Raw genomic sequence first — 17,535 nt, 5'->3', positions numbered from 1 at the left:
CACATTGATACAAATTTATTCCACTTGTCCCCAAATTTAAGTTCCCAGCACACCAGAGAAATATGTGGCTTCATGCAATTTTACCATCATCTGATTCTGGGTCTATCCCCCAAGGCTGAACAGGACAGCTAGAATAGCCTGGCAAGGGGCTGTTCCACTGTCTTATGACCTCAGTGCCTTGACCTCTGGTATGTGAACATCCATGACCCTGGAAAGGGAGGCCAGAAGCACATGGCACAGAGCTGGCTATATCACTATAGGCAATTCTATCCTCTAAGAGAAGAAGATCTTGTATTTCCTAAAGATGGCTTTCTATTCTCAGTAGAGCAATGAAGCAAGTATTTCCACACACATATAGGAGTATAACATATCCATGATGAACAGGAGCTACCTGAAGACCAAAAATTAATGAGGGGTGGAAGTCAGGTGTGTATCTTACTGTGTCTTGGTCTTGTTGCTGTTCCAAGAATGCAGAGAATTCTAACATCCAAAGTTTGGAGCTAGCAACCCTTCGTCCTTGCCAAGCTGGTGCTGATGGGGAAGGCGAGAGGCCAGTAGGAGACTCAAACCCTAAGCACACAGGATTTATATAACAAAATTTAGAAAGAGAAAAGTTGGTAATAGCTTTCTAGTAGAGCATCTGTTGTCAAAGCTGACTAATTACATTTTCTTGTGACTTCAGTCATCATGCAAAAATATCATTCACAAGGTCCTCACTCTACCTGTGCTCTAAATGGCTTGTCAAGTTACCCTCTGCTAAGCCAGCACTGACAGGGTTGGTAATGATGTAAAAGACAATCTACCTGGTTTTGACACCAGAGAAAATACGTTCAGCAACTTTAAGATGACCTAGATTGAGCCCTAAATGAGCAGTGAAATAAACTGCTTTAGTATCAGAATGAAGCATCACCATTAACATGAACATTAACCTCTCAAAATGGGGAAACAGAAGGAAAAGACATTCGTTGTTCCACTTAATGAGAAATTGGTAAGGCAATCACATTATGATGGAAAACAATGTTCTAGTAGATGCAGCATGATGGAAGAACAGTAGAGATATGTACACTTTTATTTTCTGATGAGTCAGGAGGAAAAGAAACCCCAAAACAACCAACCTAAAACAGGAAAAATGTTTTTTAAATTAAAACAAAATTAAAAAGCTTCAGCTCTCTCAATAAAAGGATGGGAACTGATGATAAGAGGAAATTATAAAAAAAAATAATTTGGGGCTCACTGAAGTACTTCAATAGGTAAAAATATTTTTTTAAAAACATTAATTTTTAAATTTTTTAAAGTGTTGGCTATTTTTGAAGTTGAAATATATTTTCAAAGCAAGGAACTACATTTCCTTACCTACCTGGTAATGGCAGCGGAGGCTGTACAGCATAAGGTTGTTGAGAAAAAGGTTTCACACTACAGAAGTACACAAAGAGAGAGGGTTAACAAAAAAAAACCCAAAACAAAACAAAAAAGACTCTTGAACAACTGTTTGCACAGATTAGATCAAGTATTTCTCCCAAGGGAGAAAGTGGCGTAAGTGTCTTCAGGAAATTATCTTTCTGTGTGGGCAAGAGAAGGTCATGGAGAAAGACTCAAAAAACAATAAGGGACCAGGACAGGACTGAGTAAGATTTGCCTGTAGGTGTTCAGCAGGCTCTCCCTGCAGACTTGCTATTCAGAGATCCTTATTGGCCTGTTAATAGACTGGTGACCACTCGTTTATCCTTTTCTTTCAACCACAGCTAGATTTAAATTTATGTAAGTGGATACATGTCTGGGCTGGATACCACTCACACTTTTAGGCCCAGATTCAGAGATGTTCAAGACCTACAATTAAACCTACCTTTCAAGACAGCTTAGCTCCATTTTAACAGCACTGTAAAAAAGAAATCAAGAGTCTGGAGACATCATCTGACATTGAGAATGGCAGATACTTCAAGCCTCTAAAAGAACCTCTCATATTGATGCTTCCTCAGTCACTTTCAAGTGCAAGGCATAAAATCTACTTTTTATTTCTCCTAGGATGGCTTCCATTCTTTTACTAGCCATTTTTCCCCAGAAGTATTTTATATCTGTTCCCTGATCTGCTCCACAAACATTAGCAATAGCACCACAAGAGAGCAGAAACACATGGCTTGTGTGAAGAACATACTCCCTTCCAGCTGCCTTGACCTTAAGTTGGCTTAAATTGCTCCTGCTAGGTTATGTGATAAAAATTATGTCCCCATACAAAGGAACACAGAGCAACAATGGTAGGCAGAGCAACTTGAATAATACTCTGATACAAATACACCCAGAGCCATCACTAGTGAACAATCAGCCCATCAAAGGCTTAACTCCACACTGGGGCAGGGGAGGCCCAGTAACCCCATCAAGAGAAACAGAGCCCCTGCCAGGGCTGTCACAGGAGAGCCATCAGCCCCATTGTCCAGGTGTGAAACCAACTCAGTGAGCCAGTTGGGGAGGCTTAGAAACCAGCCACCTCACAAACTGAGGGGGTTGTTGCCTAGATGGTATGGGACACATCAGGGAACATAAGGGAAGAGCATTTTGGGATTGTGCAATACTTATGATGGGGATGTTTAGGGAGAATATCACGATAAAAGGTGTCAGCCGCATGTTAAGGGGGTCTGTACAGCTGTCTGTCCATGTCCTGCACCTTGTCAGTACAGTCTGTACAATCTTCTCACTAAATTCTATTTCTAATTGTTTTCCTGCATGAGGAGCTCTCAGTTCTGTGTGTGTCCATTTGTTTCTGGAGTGCCAGCAGCAAGTGAGGGTGTGATAACTAGCGATTACCAAGCCAGACTTGCTGGCAAGCAGATGGTTTGGGAGCCAGCTGTGTGTGTCTCCAGGGGTAAGAATGCTTTCAGAGGGACCAAGAAGTTTGGGCCAAATGACAGAGAAACTGTGGAGTCTGGAGGCTGACTGAAAGATGAGTTTGTGTGCATGTTTATCTCTGTGGGAGGCAAACCAGGGAAAGCGAAGATCCAGCTACTGGGTAGACTGTGTGTCTGAGCCCAGTTACTGGAGAGATTCACTCTAGGTGTGTGCTATTGCACATGCATGTATGTTTGTGTGTGAGAGGCCTGCACCAGCAAGTGGAGTGGGGCTGTGGCCTCAGGGGCTCACCTGCCTGGGTGCCAGCACACAGGGAGACAAGGGATCCCAGGGCAGTTACTGGACAGATTCCACCAGGCATATGTATTTCCCACTAACACACCTTCACCTTCATCAGCCAGAGAGGGGTACAGGATGAGGCTGTTTGTGTGAGTGCTCAGCATTGTCTGTCTGTGCTGTTCTGTGTGGCCAGCTGTGTGTATATGTGTGTATGTGCAATGTATATGCATATTTTGTTTGCACCTACCAGGAATTCATGCTCAACCTTGCTACTGGTTGAACTTGGGAGCATGGAGCTGCAGCAGCCTCACCTCTATCAGACTGCTAGATTCAGCAACTCCCCTGAAATAACCCCAATTAGACTGCTTGAGTCATGGGACACATTAAACGGGTGTAAACCATGTTGAAGCTACCATACGAAGACATAGAGTTTTATCTGTTCAAGATTCTCTGATGACCCTCAGTTTTTGTCTTCAACCACGGGCCTCAAGTCTCAGATCCATTATCAGGGAATCTGTCTGAGAACAAAGACTACATTATTTTAGCATTTTATAAGTCTTGTAATAGCTAATGGTGTTCCTCAGGCAGCATAGAGGAAGCAGCAGAAGAACCTGCTTTGGATGCTCACATGAAGGAATACTCACTCTTGGGAAGATCCAGCTTGGCCTGGCAAAGCTCCTTGCCAAAACTGCAAGAGAACAACATACAGGCAAAAGTCATCACTCTTAGGACAGAGATGAAAAGCAAGGCTTGCTCCTTTCTGAGGAAAGAAACTGCAAGCTCACAGATTTTTAAAGATGTGACTGAGCTGCATCTCTTCTTTCTACCTTCCTGGTTTCATCCTTGTGGAGGTACTGACTGGTCTTTGGTTTTTTTCTACACACTACTACTAGCAATTGACCCAATAGTGGGTTTTAATGTTAAATACTATGTATGCATCTTGTGCCTTCATCTCCAAGGCTTTAACGATGCTCACTCTCTTGGAGGGACCATTTTCCCCAGGAGAGCTCCACAGGAGTATTTTGGCAGAAATCAATGCTCAGCAAAAGCTCACTAGACCCAACTCAAAGATTAGGGGATGCTGACAGGCCTCCTCTATTAAGGATTTTATATAAGGACCATAAATTTGTGATCTAAGCACTCAGGATGAGCTTGGGAATTACAAGCTTGAGAAAGGGTCAGGATGGCCCAAATGGTTTTAATCCAACAAGATCCCAGACTAAGAAAATGAAACAGACACCTAAAAATATTTCAGGCAGCTGAAAACCCAAAGGATCTGATTGTTCTCTCACTTGTGTCATTTTAAGAAAAGCATATACTGAAACTCTATTGTTTTACATCAGTGTGAGCAAAGAATCAGACCCAAACTGTTGAAGCCTTATGTCAGATTTGCTCTACAAAGACAATGCCTTTTGGCCTGTTCTTTCTGATGTTCTCAGTATTTTCCTGAGCAGGTCCCAACACCCTTTCTCAAGGGTCTTCAGCCCGACTCCTCCAAGACACTGATTCACTCACCCCAGAAACAGCAGGGTAGGCTGGTCGTGGGAGACCAGGCAAGGCCATTTTACTATGGAAGGCAGTTGCAGAGATAATCTGCGCAGATGACATTGTAGCCATACTCTGCATGGCTTTATCTTTAGCTGCCTGATCCTATGGGCAAGAGTAGAAACAGAAAAAACAGAATTATTACAATGATAAACAAATTGCCTGGTCTAATGCTGCATAACCAGGATTCTCATCAGCTTCTCTGTAGGGAACAAGCATCTCTGAAAACCTGGGCAGCTGACTCACCAATAACTGTCCTAAGAACTCTTCAAAGCATGTAAGTCTTTCACCCATTACTATAGCTTTAGATTGATTAATCATCCTTTCTGAAATGCTGGGATCACTGGTTTAGAGACTGCTAAGCATTTATCCTTTCTGTCTGAAGGCTTTCAGCTGCACAGCTGAAATGTTTTGTTATGGAAAGTACAATCCTAATTGACTCGTGTTTTAATTATTGGTAAGAATATTCAATGGGAAAGACTCTTGCTTATCAAAAAACCCTCTGAAAACAAGCTCACGAAAGGAGCTTGTCATCATCATTACAAAAATACTACCTCAATTTGGGACTGCATTAGTCTCAGGTAGATTTGAACATTTTATTCCCATCCCTGGGGAAACAGGGAATCTTAATAACCTCCCAGGGCACATATGCAAGGACATTCCTTTTTGTATTTTAATAGGGCTGTGGAATTGCACTGTCATTACCTGTAAAAATGTGTGCAACAACTGGGGGCAGGTGGGTCTGATGTATGTTTAAAACAAATAGCGTTCTTAATTTCTTCTTCCAAGGTCTAAATAGAAAAATAGAAGCAGTTGCCCACATTCTGCCTTTCCTCCTACATCCCCTACAATTAATCTTCATCCTTCAAACACTCCACATTTATCTGTGACATTGTAATTATACTGGCAATGCCACAGATTAATTTATGGCTTGGAGAAACTCCCAAAAGAGGTAAGCTGTTGCTGTCATCTTCAGGAATTCTCACTTTCCACTTGCATTCATTGGACTGCAGCAAGTTCTCACCTTTGGGTCTCCATTCTCTCTTAACCCCTCCACTTTCCCTAAGGTTTTCTAAAGTTCAAGGTCCAGGGAATCTGATGTGTCTAACACAAAAACATTTGGAGGAGACATAACAACAGCTCAAGAATAAATGATAACGGTTAAGTGGAACAATCAGTAGGAATGGGCAAAACTTACTTTTCTTCTTTTTTACAGTATCAGCAACTCCTGTTAGCACCATTCCAGTGAATGGAAGGGAAACATTTTAATTGCTGAAAAAGTTCCCAAAATTCTCCAAAGCAATGGAAGAGATTTTCAAAGTCCAGTTTAAATGATGCTTTAGGGAATACTTTAAGGATTACCTACAATATTTTTTAAGGGTAAGGATTCTTTTCTGTTTTTTTCATGACATGCAAGTGGGAACTGGTCCTTAGGTCATTACAGAAAAGCATTTTTGTCCTCCCATTACTTTCTCATTGGAAAAATCATATTTGTCTACCTCAGTTTATACATGAGTTTGTAGGGAAGAAGTATTTACTTGTGGAAGTATTAAAGTAAAAAAAAAAAAAAACCAACCAAAAAACAAGTAAGAAGGGAAAAGATTTTATCTATTAACCCCTGTTGTGTTTTTCTGTTTTGTTTAAATGCCCAACAGATTGCTGGAAAAAGCATGTTTTTATAAAAGACATCTCCTTTCTCTTTCAGCTAACAGTTCTGTATTCATTTGTATTATGTTTCCAGTAAAAAAAAAAAAAAAAGAAAAAAGAAAGAAGCAACAAAAACACTTTTACCAAACATTTCCAATGTTTGGAGTTTCTGTTATTTTCAAAATGCATAATAATAATACCACCACAATTTCCCTCTTTTCCTTTAGTACAGGTGATATCTATTAGCCACCCAGGTCATGGAAAACTACTGACTTCTAGGAACACATTTTTCTACAAACTTTACCCTACTTCCCCACCTCTCTCTGTTATAGGCACAGTGCATACTTAGAGAAGACACCTCGATTTGTGTGGAGACCATAGTATTACAGTAATTGCTCTGAAAAGTCAGCATGTAGCTGCTCTGATCTCTAGGATATAACTATGAAAATGTATACTAGCTGTGGAAAATGAACAGTGATAGAAGACGACACAGCTATCAGCAGGAACTTGGAAGAAGGGCAGCAGCTTTTGTGATTTCATTTCCTTGCTCTGTGAAAATGACTAGCAAAAGCAAAGAAGTAAATGAGTTGAATCAGTGCTACAGAGTTGACTCCGCAGGCAGGAAGGAGCAGTCTGGTACTGGGGAATGGTTCACTGCAGGCAGCTGGGCAGAGCTCACAGCATGGCCTGGGGTGGTGTAAAAGGAGAACAACCAATGGCTCCATGGAGCTCCCTGAGACACCTTCGTTCCCTGAAAACAAAACCGGCCAGCTCCTGTGTGCTAAGTGGAAGCAGGCTCGGCTGACTGGCTTTTCAATCATGCCAAATCCCAGAGCTGTGACATGCAAGGGAACGGAATCAAGGTTACAGATATAAGCAGCAGTAAATCTTTTAACACCCCGGGCAGTTGTTGTTTCCTACCCGCTCTAACTTGCCTCTCAAGCAGGCCTCCACCTGAACTGACCACTTAACGGAACCACAGGTTTCAGGCTTAGGCAGCCCTGCCTAGAAGCACTGAATTAGATAGTTGTAATTTGTGGCTCCTTCTCTTTATCAGAGCAGCTGGAAACATAACAGGCTAATGACAGACACAACACCATTTTCTAAAATGGAGCTGGGGATGGGATTTGGAGCAGGGGGGGAGGCAGCAGTCATGACTTAGAGGTAATCATTACTTGCAACAGAGGTGCATGCACTTCAGCACTGGTCAAGACTAAGTGCCAGCATTTCACTCACAGTCCACTTCTGGTGCGCAGCAAGGAGTTACCCAGACAGCACATACTAACAGCCATCCACTGAACAGTGAGGGCTGGACTGGGCTGTCAAGATCCTCATCATCACCTGAAGCATGGAAGCAAACACTTCCCTCCAAATCACTTATTGCCATACCAAGCCAGGAAGGTCAGCATGCACCTTCCTTCTCTGGCTTCCAAGTGATTCTGGATGGCTCACATTCTAACAGGGGACACCCTCTTGTGCAATTGTCACCCATAAACTTGATCTTCTTGACATTTCTGGCAATTCAGTCTGAGCACATAAACCATATCCCTGCTTCAACTCTGAATGGAAATAAATGTCAAGAGGTATCAGTTCATTAGCGTGATCTCAGAACTCTTCCTACAGAAAAGAAAACACAGATTTGCTCAAGCAAGTAGTCAACCATTTTCTTTCTCTTTAGCCCAGGCCTCTTCAAATCAGTTCTAAATTAATCAAGGGGCAAAGTCTATTCAGCTGGCATCATTTTACCTGAGAAGATGCCAGCTGGCTTTACTGCTTCCTCTCAGTGGTTGTGCCAACTCAGAACACATTCTCACAAACAACTCCACCATCACTACCACTAGTAGAGGTGGAATTAGCACTGCAGTAACTGTGAGGCTACCACAACACCAGGGACTGATTACTGGTCAGCATTTGTAACCATAAACCCCTCCTTCTCAGGTTAAACATTGAACACTCCCAAGTATAAGGGTCTTTCAGACTTGGATGACAGCAACATAAACCAGAGGTAGAAATCAGACACAAAATTTAAAGTTATTGTTTCTTTATTCTTTAAATAGAAATGCTCCAGACATCATAGAGCTACAACAATACAAATGTTTGCACAACACTTCCTGGGAAGGACCTTTTCCTCCCCAGCTTACTACAGTTCAGTGGCTAATCTCACCCTTTTTTAAGGCTATTCAAACAGGGAATGGATAAGGGAATGGCTGACTCAGGGGGCTTGCATGATATGTTAAAGGATACCCATCATACCTTGAGCTTGGCTTGGATCTCTCTAGCTTTCCGCCTTGCCAGGACCTGGATGTGACTAGATACCTGCATTGAAAGACAAAATCCATCTTCATTCCAGAGGAGCACTTGGTAGCTACTTGCAGAAGTAAACATACTTTAGGCACCTTGTGTAATAGGGTTGGGGGGCAGAGGGTGTTGACGTGGCAATGAGATGCTTTTCTGAACATGACTTAAGCCTCATGAAATGAGGTGGCCCAGCAAAGATGGGCCATTTAAGGCCTTTTCCAATTCAAATGGCTTTATCAAGTCAGAGGCCTCCTCTAAAACTAAAGAACCCATCCTTAAATCTAGGGAGTGAGAGTTCTGATCTCTTTGCTCCCCATCTTGGCCTCCTCCTGGGAGAAGGGAAACCCATGTTCCATATCCCTGGCTGCTATGTAATGACTCTCAGAACTTCCCCATATCTAACATGGGCTGCAATGCATCATAGAGTAATTTAGGTTGGAAGGAACTTCAGGATGTCATCCCCTACCCAAAGCAGGTCTAGGTTGCTCAGTGCTTTGCCCAGCATAGCCTGGACTTTCATTCCCAAATTACAAAGATTCCTTTTTCATCCTGTATGCCAGGTATTTTCAAAATCACCATTGCAGTCCATCTGTCTTGGCTAAACAAAGAATCTTCATATAGAAGACCACTGATGTTCACTGAAATGTTCATTAGTAGACCAAACAAATAAAATCAAACACCATTTAACAGTAGAAAAACGGGTGTCATGATGTGGTTGGGAGACACGAGCATTATAATCCTACTGAAAAATGCCTGAACTGACTCTTCCCGCCATTCTTATGAACCAGCTCAGGACAACAACCTCTTTCCAGCAAAGCCAGAAACTGATAGCAAGTGAACAGCGTGGGATCTGTTCTCATAAACCCTCATCATGTCTAGTGGTCCAAATAAGCTAATGTTTGCAGGGAAAACTTTACACTTACCTGTTTCCTTGTGCGTGTTTTCCCTGTTCTCAGCTTAATATAGCGGGCAATCAGCTCATTTCGGCCTGGAACAAAGAAATAATACAAATACAAGTTTAGAAAGCTTTGACCCCAGGAAATATACGCACAATGGAATTATCTATCTATAGAGATCTGCAGTGGGATGATACTCTGTCACGCTATTTTCTATCTTAGAAAGATACTCATTAGTTCATATGACAGAGGTCTGAATTTTAGGAGCAGAACTTTGGGCTGCAAATTCTATTTCCCAACTTGCATCTGTATATCTTAAAATTACCATTAAAAAGGAGAATCACATACTTTGCTTAATAATTACATTACCATTGTGTGTAGAAGCTGTAAACATGGATCAGGATTGCCAGTACAAAGAAGAAAAAGGAAAGCCATTCACCGTAAAACATTCAGAAAGGCAAGAAGGAAGATCCAGGAAATAACAGACCAGTCAGCCTCACCTCAGTCCCTGGGAGGTGATGGAGCATGTAATCCTGGAAACCATGTCCAGATTCCCATTTAGAAATGGGAAATCATAGTTAACCAATCTGATAGTTTCTACAGTGAGGTGACTAGCTCAGGGGATGAGTACAGAGCTGTGTGTATTGTGACCCTAGTAAGGCTTTTGACTCTGTCTCCCATAACATACTCATAGGCAACCTGACAAAGTATGGGTTAGATAAGCGGACAAGGAGGTGGATTGAAAACTGGCTGAATGGATGGGGTCCTGGTTGACCATGAGCGGACAATGAGCCAGCAAGGCACCCTCCTGTCAAAGGTGGCCAGCAGCATCCCAGGCTGCTTAGAAGGATTGTTGGCAAGAGGTCAAGGGAGGTGATCCTTCATCTCTACTCAGCACTGCTGAGGTAACATCTGGAGTACTGTGTCCAGTTCTGGCGTCCTTGGCATGAGAAAGACATGGATGTGCTGGAGTAAGTCCAGCAAAAGGTCCACAAAAATTATTAAGGGACTGGAAAATCTTTCATATGAGGAGAGGCTGAGAGAGCTGGGAATGTTCAGCCTGGAGAAGACCCAGGGGATGAGGAGTTTTTATCAATGCATATAAATACCTGATGGGAGGCAATGAAGAAGAGGGAGCCAGCCCCCTCTCAATAGCACCCAGTGATAGGACAAGGAAAAAAAGAGGGGAGGAAACAACTTTTTTACTCTAAGGGCGGTCAAAACCTGGCACAGGCTGCCCAGAGAGGTTGTAGAGTCTCCATCCTTGAAGGATACGCAAAACCTGACTGGACACAATCCTGGGCAACCTGCTATAGCTGACACTGCCTAAGCAGTAGGGCCAGACTAGACAAATCTGCAGAGATCCCTCCCAACCTAAATGAGTCTGTCATTCTGTGAATTTAAGTACAAGAAAATAAACAACAATGGGGAAGTACATGGAAACAGTTACACAGAATTTATCAGTGTGACATGATACAGTGAATTAAAAGTGCTTTCAGGCTCTTGCAGGCATCCCAAAAAAAGAAGCATTCTTCAGAAGAGATATAGAAAAGGAAGCTTAGCTTTGTGGAAGGTTATGGGGGAGCTCCCATAAACAGGAAGGTGGGGCACTGGCTGGGAAAGGTGAAGGAATCCTTGTCCAATTAACAAGCATACACTGCTGGCACTGAAGACAGTTTTTACACCTTGATTTTAAGAGATGGCACAGTGAGATTATGCCCTTCAGGGCTAAGGGAAATGAAGACAAGTAGCTTTATGTTCAATTTGAGAAGAGAGGCCAGTGCAGAGATGCAAAGAGATGGTCATGGTGACAGATGAGAAAATGGTATTAACAGCAGCATGAATGAAATGGCTAATGAAATGTGAAGCTACAGGATCACTGGTACAGAATTTGAAATTGCTTGGAATGAGAGCAGGAAACTGCAGAAGACTCAGGTTCAGTATTTAAAAATCAGGAAGAGAAGCAGAGAAGGCTGAGCTACTGACAACTTCAAACAGTTAACAGGAGAAGCAAGCTTAGACCCGATTCACAGCTAGCACCATGGAACTGTTTGAGAGCAGATACCAAGGCATGAGGCAGACTATGCAGGTTCCATACACTGGCTCCCACGTATCAAATCTAAGCAGAGACACAGATTTTATTCTCTTCCTGGAGATGGGGTAATAAAGAGTAGAAACAGAAAAGCAGCAGCTACAAATCTGAACTCTAGGGTGATTCAAGGCAGAAAACACAACAGAAAGAGCAGGCTCTGCAAAATAATATATTTGTGGTGATCACACTAGTAGTGATACAGTACCTCAATAAAAAGTTGGGAATGGGAAGTGCAAAGCTGTGAGACATCTTATATGACTGCAAGTGTTTCAGGAATGAATCAGGAATAAACTGGGAAGCAAAACCACAGCTCTTGTGAAGTTTATTTATAACAAAATTAGAAAACCCCAGTATTTTCTATGGAAAGTGTATGGGCTGAATGGAGAACTTGTACATTACATCACAGACATCAAAAAAGCAAGCAGTGAAAATAGATGCATTTTTTATTCCAGTAGTTTAATATTCCATGAAGTTGTCAATTATTTTTATTTTAAAACCTTGTTTGACTCAACCATGAAAAAAATGAATGCAAGGAAGGACTCTATGCTAGAGATTGACCAACCAACCCTTTAGGGAAGGGCTGGCAAAGCTCCTAATTCCACCTGTTTCTAAAACAGAAGAATGTAAATGTCCATGACTGCATTTAGGCCATGTTCATGAAACATAACCAAAGCACACATAGGGATGGGAAAGCATTTTACGTTTACAGATCTTAATCTTTTCCTAATGGTGTCATTTCAGAAGCCCTCCTTATTCCCCTGGGAGAAGAATCAGGTCTGAAGCTGAGAAAAGAAAACAGCTTCAGCTCCTCTATCCACAAATTAGGAACTATTTCTGTGCCAGAAACACAATGCCCAGCATGTAACCACTGACCTCTTCAGTTCCCACAGTTTCAGCATTAGCACAATGACATGCCCAGGAGAGTTTGATGGGAGCAGATGCTATTATGCTACCTTCCACCTGGCTGCTTTTCCAACCAATGTAACCATTTTTACAAAGCTGAGACCAATTACTAGCAACACATACCCACACCACCTTTTTCTAGTTCCAAGAATAATATTTGTGGCTTTTCAAAGCCTCCATCTGTTGGACATGGATCCAAGTTGAAAGGTAAGAAACAACAGAAGTGATTCTTCTTGCACCGATGCCAGCATATATGAAAGTTCAGAAGGACAGCTTGACACATATCAGACGTGGGAAATGTGCAGAACAAAACAAGGTGCTCAAACCCCATTATCTATAAAGAAACAAGAGGGAAAATTTATATACACGAAGAGGGCCCTCTGAGGGGCAAGGGGAATGAGTTAATGGAAAGGAGAGGAAAAACTAGCCTTGAGAAAAAGTGGATGTGGAAAATTTCAGGCAAACTTTTAAAGGGTGCATATGGGGCTATAGTAACAATTTGAACACATGGAAACTCTCCAGGCACTGGCTCAAATATGGATCATCCTTGCAAAACTAATTTCAATGTATTTTCAACCAGATATAATAAAGGATGGAGATATAATATATGGAGCAAATTTATCATTGTTGTGTTTCCATGAAAGTCAAGAAATTATGCAGACTGAGCAGTCTGACAGAGCACTGTTCTGCTTCAACAGTAGAGGGCTGCAGGGGTAATCTTTGTGAGAGGATGCCATGAACAGCCCTGTGCTAATCATAGTCGATTACAGCCATCTCCAAAATGGATGAAAACAACAATCCATCAAAACTTCAAACAGTCAGAGGAGCACAAGCTACCTTTGCTCAAACATATTTTGGAAAGGGCAATAGCCACCCTGGACACATGAGGAGACACATGAAAGGAACCACAAAAAGGAGACATGTGAGGATGCACAGAAGGAGAAATGCAGGATATGTACAAATACACATTTGAAGAAAAGCAAGGAGAAAAGGAGACACGTGGTAGGGGACATTGTTGGGGATGTAGCTGGAGAAGTACTCTTGGAAAGAGGTGCTCCATGGCAGAAGGAGTACACTTGGAGGCAATGCAGCCCATGGAAGACCCATGCCAGAACAGAGACAACCCTGAAAGGACTGCAGCCCATCGAGAACTCATGTAGGAACAGAGAAGCAGCAAGGAGCACTGGAGGAAAAAAACCCTAAAAACCAAGAAACCTTTACACAGTGATCCCAACCTCCTGCACCACCCTGCATTTCATCAAAGGAATTAGGAGGGACTAAGTGTTAGAGAGAATGAAACAAGGGAAGCCAAGACTAGGAAGCGAGGAGAGGCAATAAACTGTAGTTGAGCCTGGGAAAGTGGGAGGTGTTTCCTTAAGTGTGTGTTTAACTGTCTTTGACAACAGCAGCAAAAATTGTGAAGTTCTCTCAGGCCATGTACTTCACTAGAGAAGACTAGAGGGAGGGGAAACTTGTACAAATTGCACATATTAGAAGCTGGTATAGAAATTCTCTAGAGAGCATTCAAATGTAGATCCTCAATAATTTCCAGGTTTAGAATTCACTTCTCACTTGCCACCACCTCTCATACAGCCTGCCCCTTCCAGAAGTGTGTCCCCCACAGAGACAGGGAAAAACATAAAGGTGGCAGGGTATATTAAGCTAATAAAGATACTAGTAGCAAAAAACCCCAGATCACGCTACAAAGACATTAGCATCACAGGGATTACTAAATATAGAACTATGCAAACTGCAAGCCCAGAAAAACTCTGCAGCAAGAACATATTAAATTACCATGAATCAAAACCGCAAGAAAAGCAAGTCCTAAATATCTTTTGTTTTTCTTATCAGAAGTTAGATGTAAGCAGGTATTATGTGGCTGGAAGCCTGCAGGTTCACAGCCTCTGGAAAGCACTTTCTTTCTTTCTTTGTTTCACAACCCTGGCTGCAGGGTCAGCAAAGACTAGCACTCCTCACTTGGCTGGAACAGGCAGAGCTGTCATAAACCATCAGATGGTTCATTTTTTCAAGCCATGTAAAGTGTCCCTCAGTAATCTGATCATATGTTGTGTTCTTAGAATAACTCCCGCTGATGCCTGCCATGGTCACCAGAACCTGCTAACAGTTGTGCCTCCTCTGTCGAAACTGCGCATTGGGTTTCATGAAGCTCTAGCCAACATACCAACTGCAGTGCAGCACCCAAAAGCTCTTTATCCTCCCTGTAGCCTTTCCCTTGGAATCATGGCATGAAAAAAGGAGTAAAGAGATACTGTCTTATGTTCTTTACTTCTCACTCCTAACAGATAAGTTTCCAAGGGCATCACTTTAGCTTACACTAAATTGCAAAATTTTGCTTTCAGTAGTTATCCAGGAAGGTGTTGCTAAGAGAAGTGAACAAAGAGGCTTTTTGATTCTGCATTCTACACTGTGCTCCTTTCAATAAAGGTAAATATCTGCCTCCAAGGAAGGGAAGAAAATCAAGGAAATTGCTACAGCCATAGAAAGCATTTTCCAGTCCTACCTCAAAGCTTCATGCTGGCTTTCTGCTAGGAATAGTATATTACTGCTTGTAGAAGAGGCAGACGAAGCATCTCTTTGAGCCTTATACTTCCTCACACATCTGTTGTCAAATAAAGTAAGAGAACCAAAAGCCTGTCTTCTGTCAAGGGTGAGAGCGAAGAACTTGATTTCTGCAAAATCCCTCCAGTGGGAAACTGCATGAAAGTATCTGCTCGGCAATATCTTTTCTGTATCCAAAAAAAATACACGCACCTACCTGTGAAGTGCAGTAAAGATAGGAGAACTACAAAAACAACTATCCAGCTGTATCCAGTGACCCGCTAATCAAAGCAAGGTCAAGGAAGCCATCTCAACTATAATTTCAGTCTCTCTGTGCCACTTAATGATAGTTCCTGGGACATGGCTGTCTCCTGAACTTGGTAAACATTTAGTTAACTGTTGATTACAATCATCATAAACATAATGAACTGCGTACATCAGACAGCATGACAAATTCAGGCACAAGAGGGAATTTAAGGACACCTCAGCTGCCCACCAAATGTCAATGTTTCTCTATGCATATGAAGCAAAACTAACTGCTGAGCAAGTCTTACCAGAATGACACTTAAGGCAAAAGCAGTGTGTGCTATGTTCACATGTGCATGTACAATATGGGACTAACTGCCACTGGGCTCTGCCCCAATCCATACCTCCCTGCACAGACTTACTTTCCATTTATCATTCCACTGCTTCCTCCTCCCAGGTACACTAAATGCCTTCCTGGGCATCACCTTTTCCACAAAGAGAGATTCATGTGTCAAACCCCACATTTCTGTCTTTCTGATGGCTAATCTCATCTTTTCATCAAGATGCAGACACTCAACTCTTACAGATACAATCCTTAACATTAGTTGCAATGCTATCTTTTAATGCTTTATTAGACTTTCCCTTCATCATAAACCATCTTTTCTTACCAAAGCCTTGGTGATAAGATTCTGCTAGCTTCCCAGTTTCCCAGTCCAGTTTTTTCAAGGCAAGAGAAAATGCAGTACATGACTTTTCCTTCTCTGGCCTGGGTTCCCTTCCTATCTTCCTTGACTTTTGGCAATTATTAGTGTTGCATCTTTCTTGAGTACTTAGCATGCTTGCTTTCAAGCTTAAAAAACTCTTTTTTAGGAAACTTATTTATGAAGTTTTAGACTTTGGCCTCTATCTCTCCTATAGGCCCTTCTCCCCCTATTTCCGAGCTTTGTCTTGGTATATAACTTACATAATACAGTGATGATGTTCAGCACCCAAACTCTTACTCCTTTCCTCTCTCTTTGTTTCAACTCCTACTTATACTATTAATTCCATTACCAGAGCTGAGACTATCCCCAAAGTCAATAAAAATTCTGCAATAACCATCTCCCTATTCATCCCTATCTTTCCACCTCTCCTTGGGAACCTCCACCCTCACTCCGCCACCATTAATCTCTAAATACTGGTTTTTGCTCTTCACTGGTCTTCAGTCTTTGTTGGTACCTATAAACTAAACATACTGAGCAAGTAATACAGCATGATGTCTTGTTTTTCCCATCTATCTGGACTACAACTGTGGCAAATCCCTATGGGAAGTAGCCCCAACAGCAGTAGACAATCTCGAGAGCAGCATGTTTATTTTTAGTTAGGAGCTGGAGACAACTCTTTAAATTATATGTTAATAACAAAGTTCACTCTGATCAAGCTCCTTTCAAGGCTTTTTTTAACAACCTGTATTTTTACTACTAACTTTTACACTGAATCTAGAGAACTGTATTCAGGAGACAATAAAATAACATAATACACCACTATGACCATCATAACTGGGATCATTTCCCATGAAAGAGATCATAGAAGAACCATACTGCATTTTACTGCACTGGCCTATCCTATGAAGACATCTCTCCCCCCGACTAATGCAGAACTTCAATGCTTAATATTCAGGTTCAAGTTCCCATAGCACAGTTATACATACCAGAGAATTTCAGCTCTGAGAAGAAAGAAGAAAGAAGAAATTCAGCTCTGAGAAGAAAGTTTCCTCACTCTGATCATTTTCTCCATGCTTGAATTTGCTCAGTATTAACCTTCCACGGGAAGATTCCCTGAGCTCGTGCACTCCCTACAATAAGGGGATTTTGAGATGAAGACTCAAAGAAAGTTCATCCAGTACTTCTGAAAAATATTAAAACAATCAGATCCCTGAAAACATGATATTGAAGACATTAGCACCACCACACCATCAGCTCTTCCCGTTTTCATCATTTGACTGTGCAAGGGCTGAGCTCCTTCCTTTTCTGAAACGACAAAGTTGAAGCTTTATTTGCTGGCAGAACATGCCAGTCAAGCAGCTCACATTGAGAAATGGCACCTGGGTGATCAATCAGTCTGAGGTTGTAAAACTCAGTTGTCTCATTACTAACTAGTCTAAACACTGAAACCTCGTCTTGCATAAACGGCCTTCCTCTCCTTTTCCACTGTATAACCTAAATTCACACCTAGAAACACAAGAAGTGC

The 17,535-nt window shown here is 41.9% G+C and overlaps 1 protein-coding gene across 1 annotated transcript in view; it reads right to left on the bottom strand.

Annotated features, from left to right (window-relative positions):
- Positions 1 to 17,535, bottom strand: part of TEAD4 (TEA domain transcription factor 4) — a 95,033-nt gene that overhangs the window by 15,807 nt on the left and 61,691 nt on the right. Inside the window, exons 4-9 of the mRNA XM_054817996.1 lie at positions 9,534 to 9,598; positions 8,566 to 8,628; positions 4,636 to 4,770; positions 3,765 to 3,808; positions 1,358 to 1,413; positions 440 to 570 (exon numbers count right to left, since the gene is read on the bottom strand). Of these exons, the coding sequence (XP_054673971.1) occupies positions 440 to 570; positions 1,358 to 1,413; positions 3,765 to 3,808; positions 4,636 to 4,770; positions 8,566 to 8,628; positions 9,534 to 9,598 (494 nt within the window). The remainder of the gene's footprint in view (positions 1 to 439; positions 571 to 1,357; positions 1,414 to 3,764; positions 3,809 to 4,635; positions 4,771 to 8,565; positions 8,629 to 9,533; positions 9,599 to 17,535) is intronic.

The sequence above is a fragment of the Grus americana genome, chromosome 1, assembly GCF_028858705.1.
Source record: "Grus americana isolate bGruAme1 chromosome 1, bGruAme1.mat, whole genome shotgun sequence".
Lineage (NCBI taxonomy): Eukaryota > Metazoa > Chordata > Aves > Gruiformes > Gruidae > Grus > Grus americana.
This window is presented reverse-complemented; position numbering and strand designations above follow the sequence as displayed.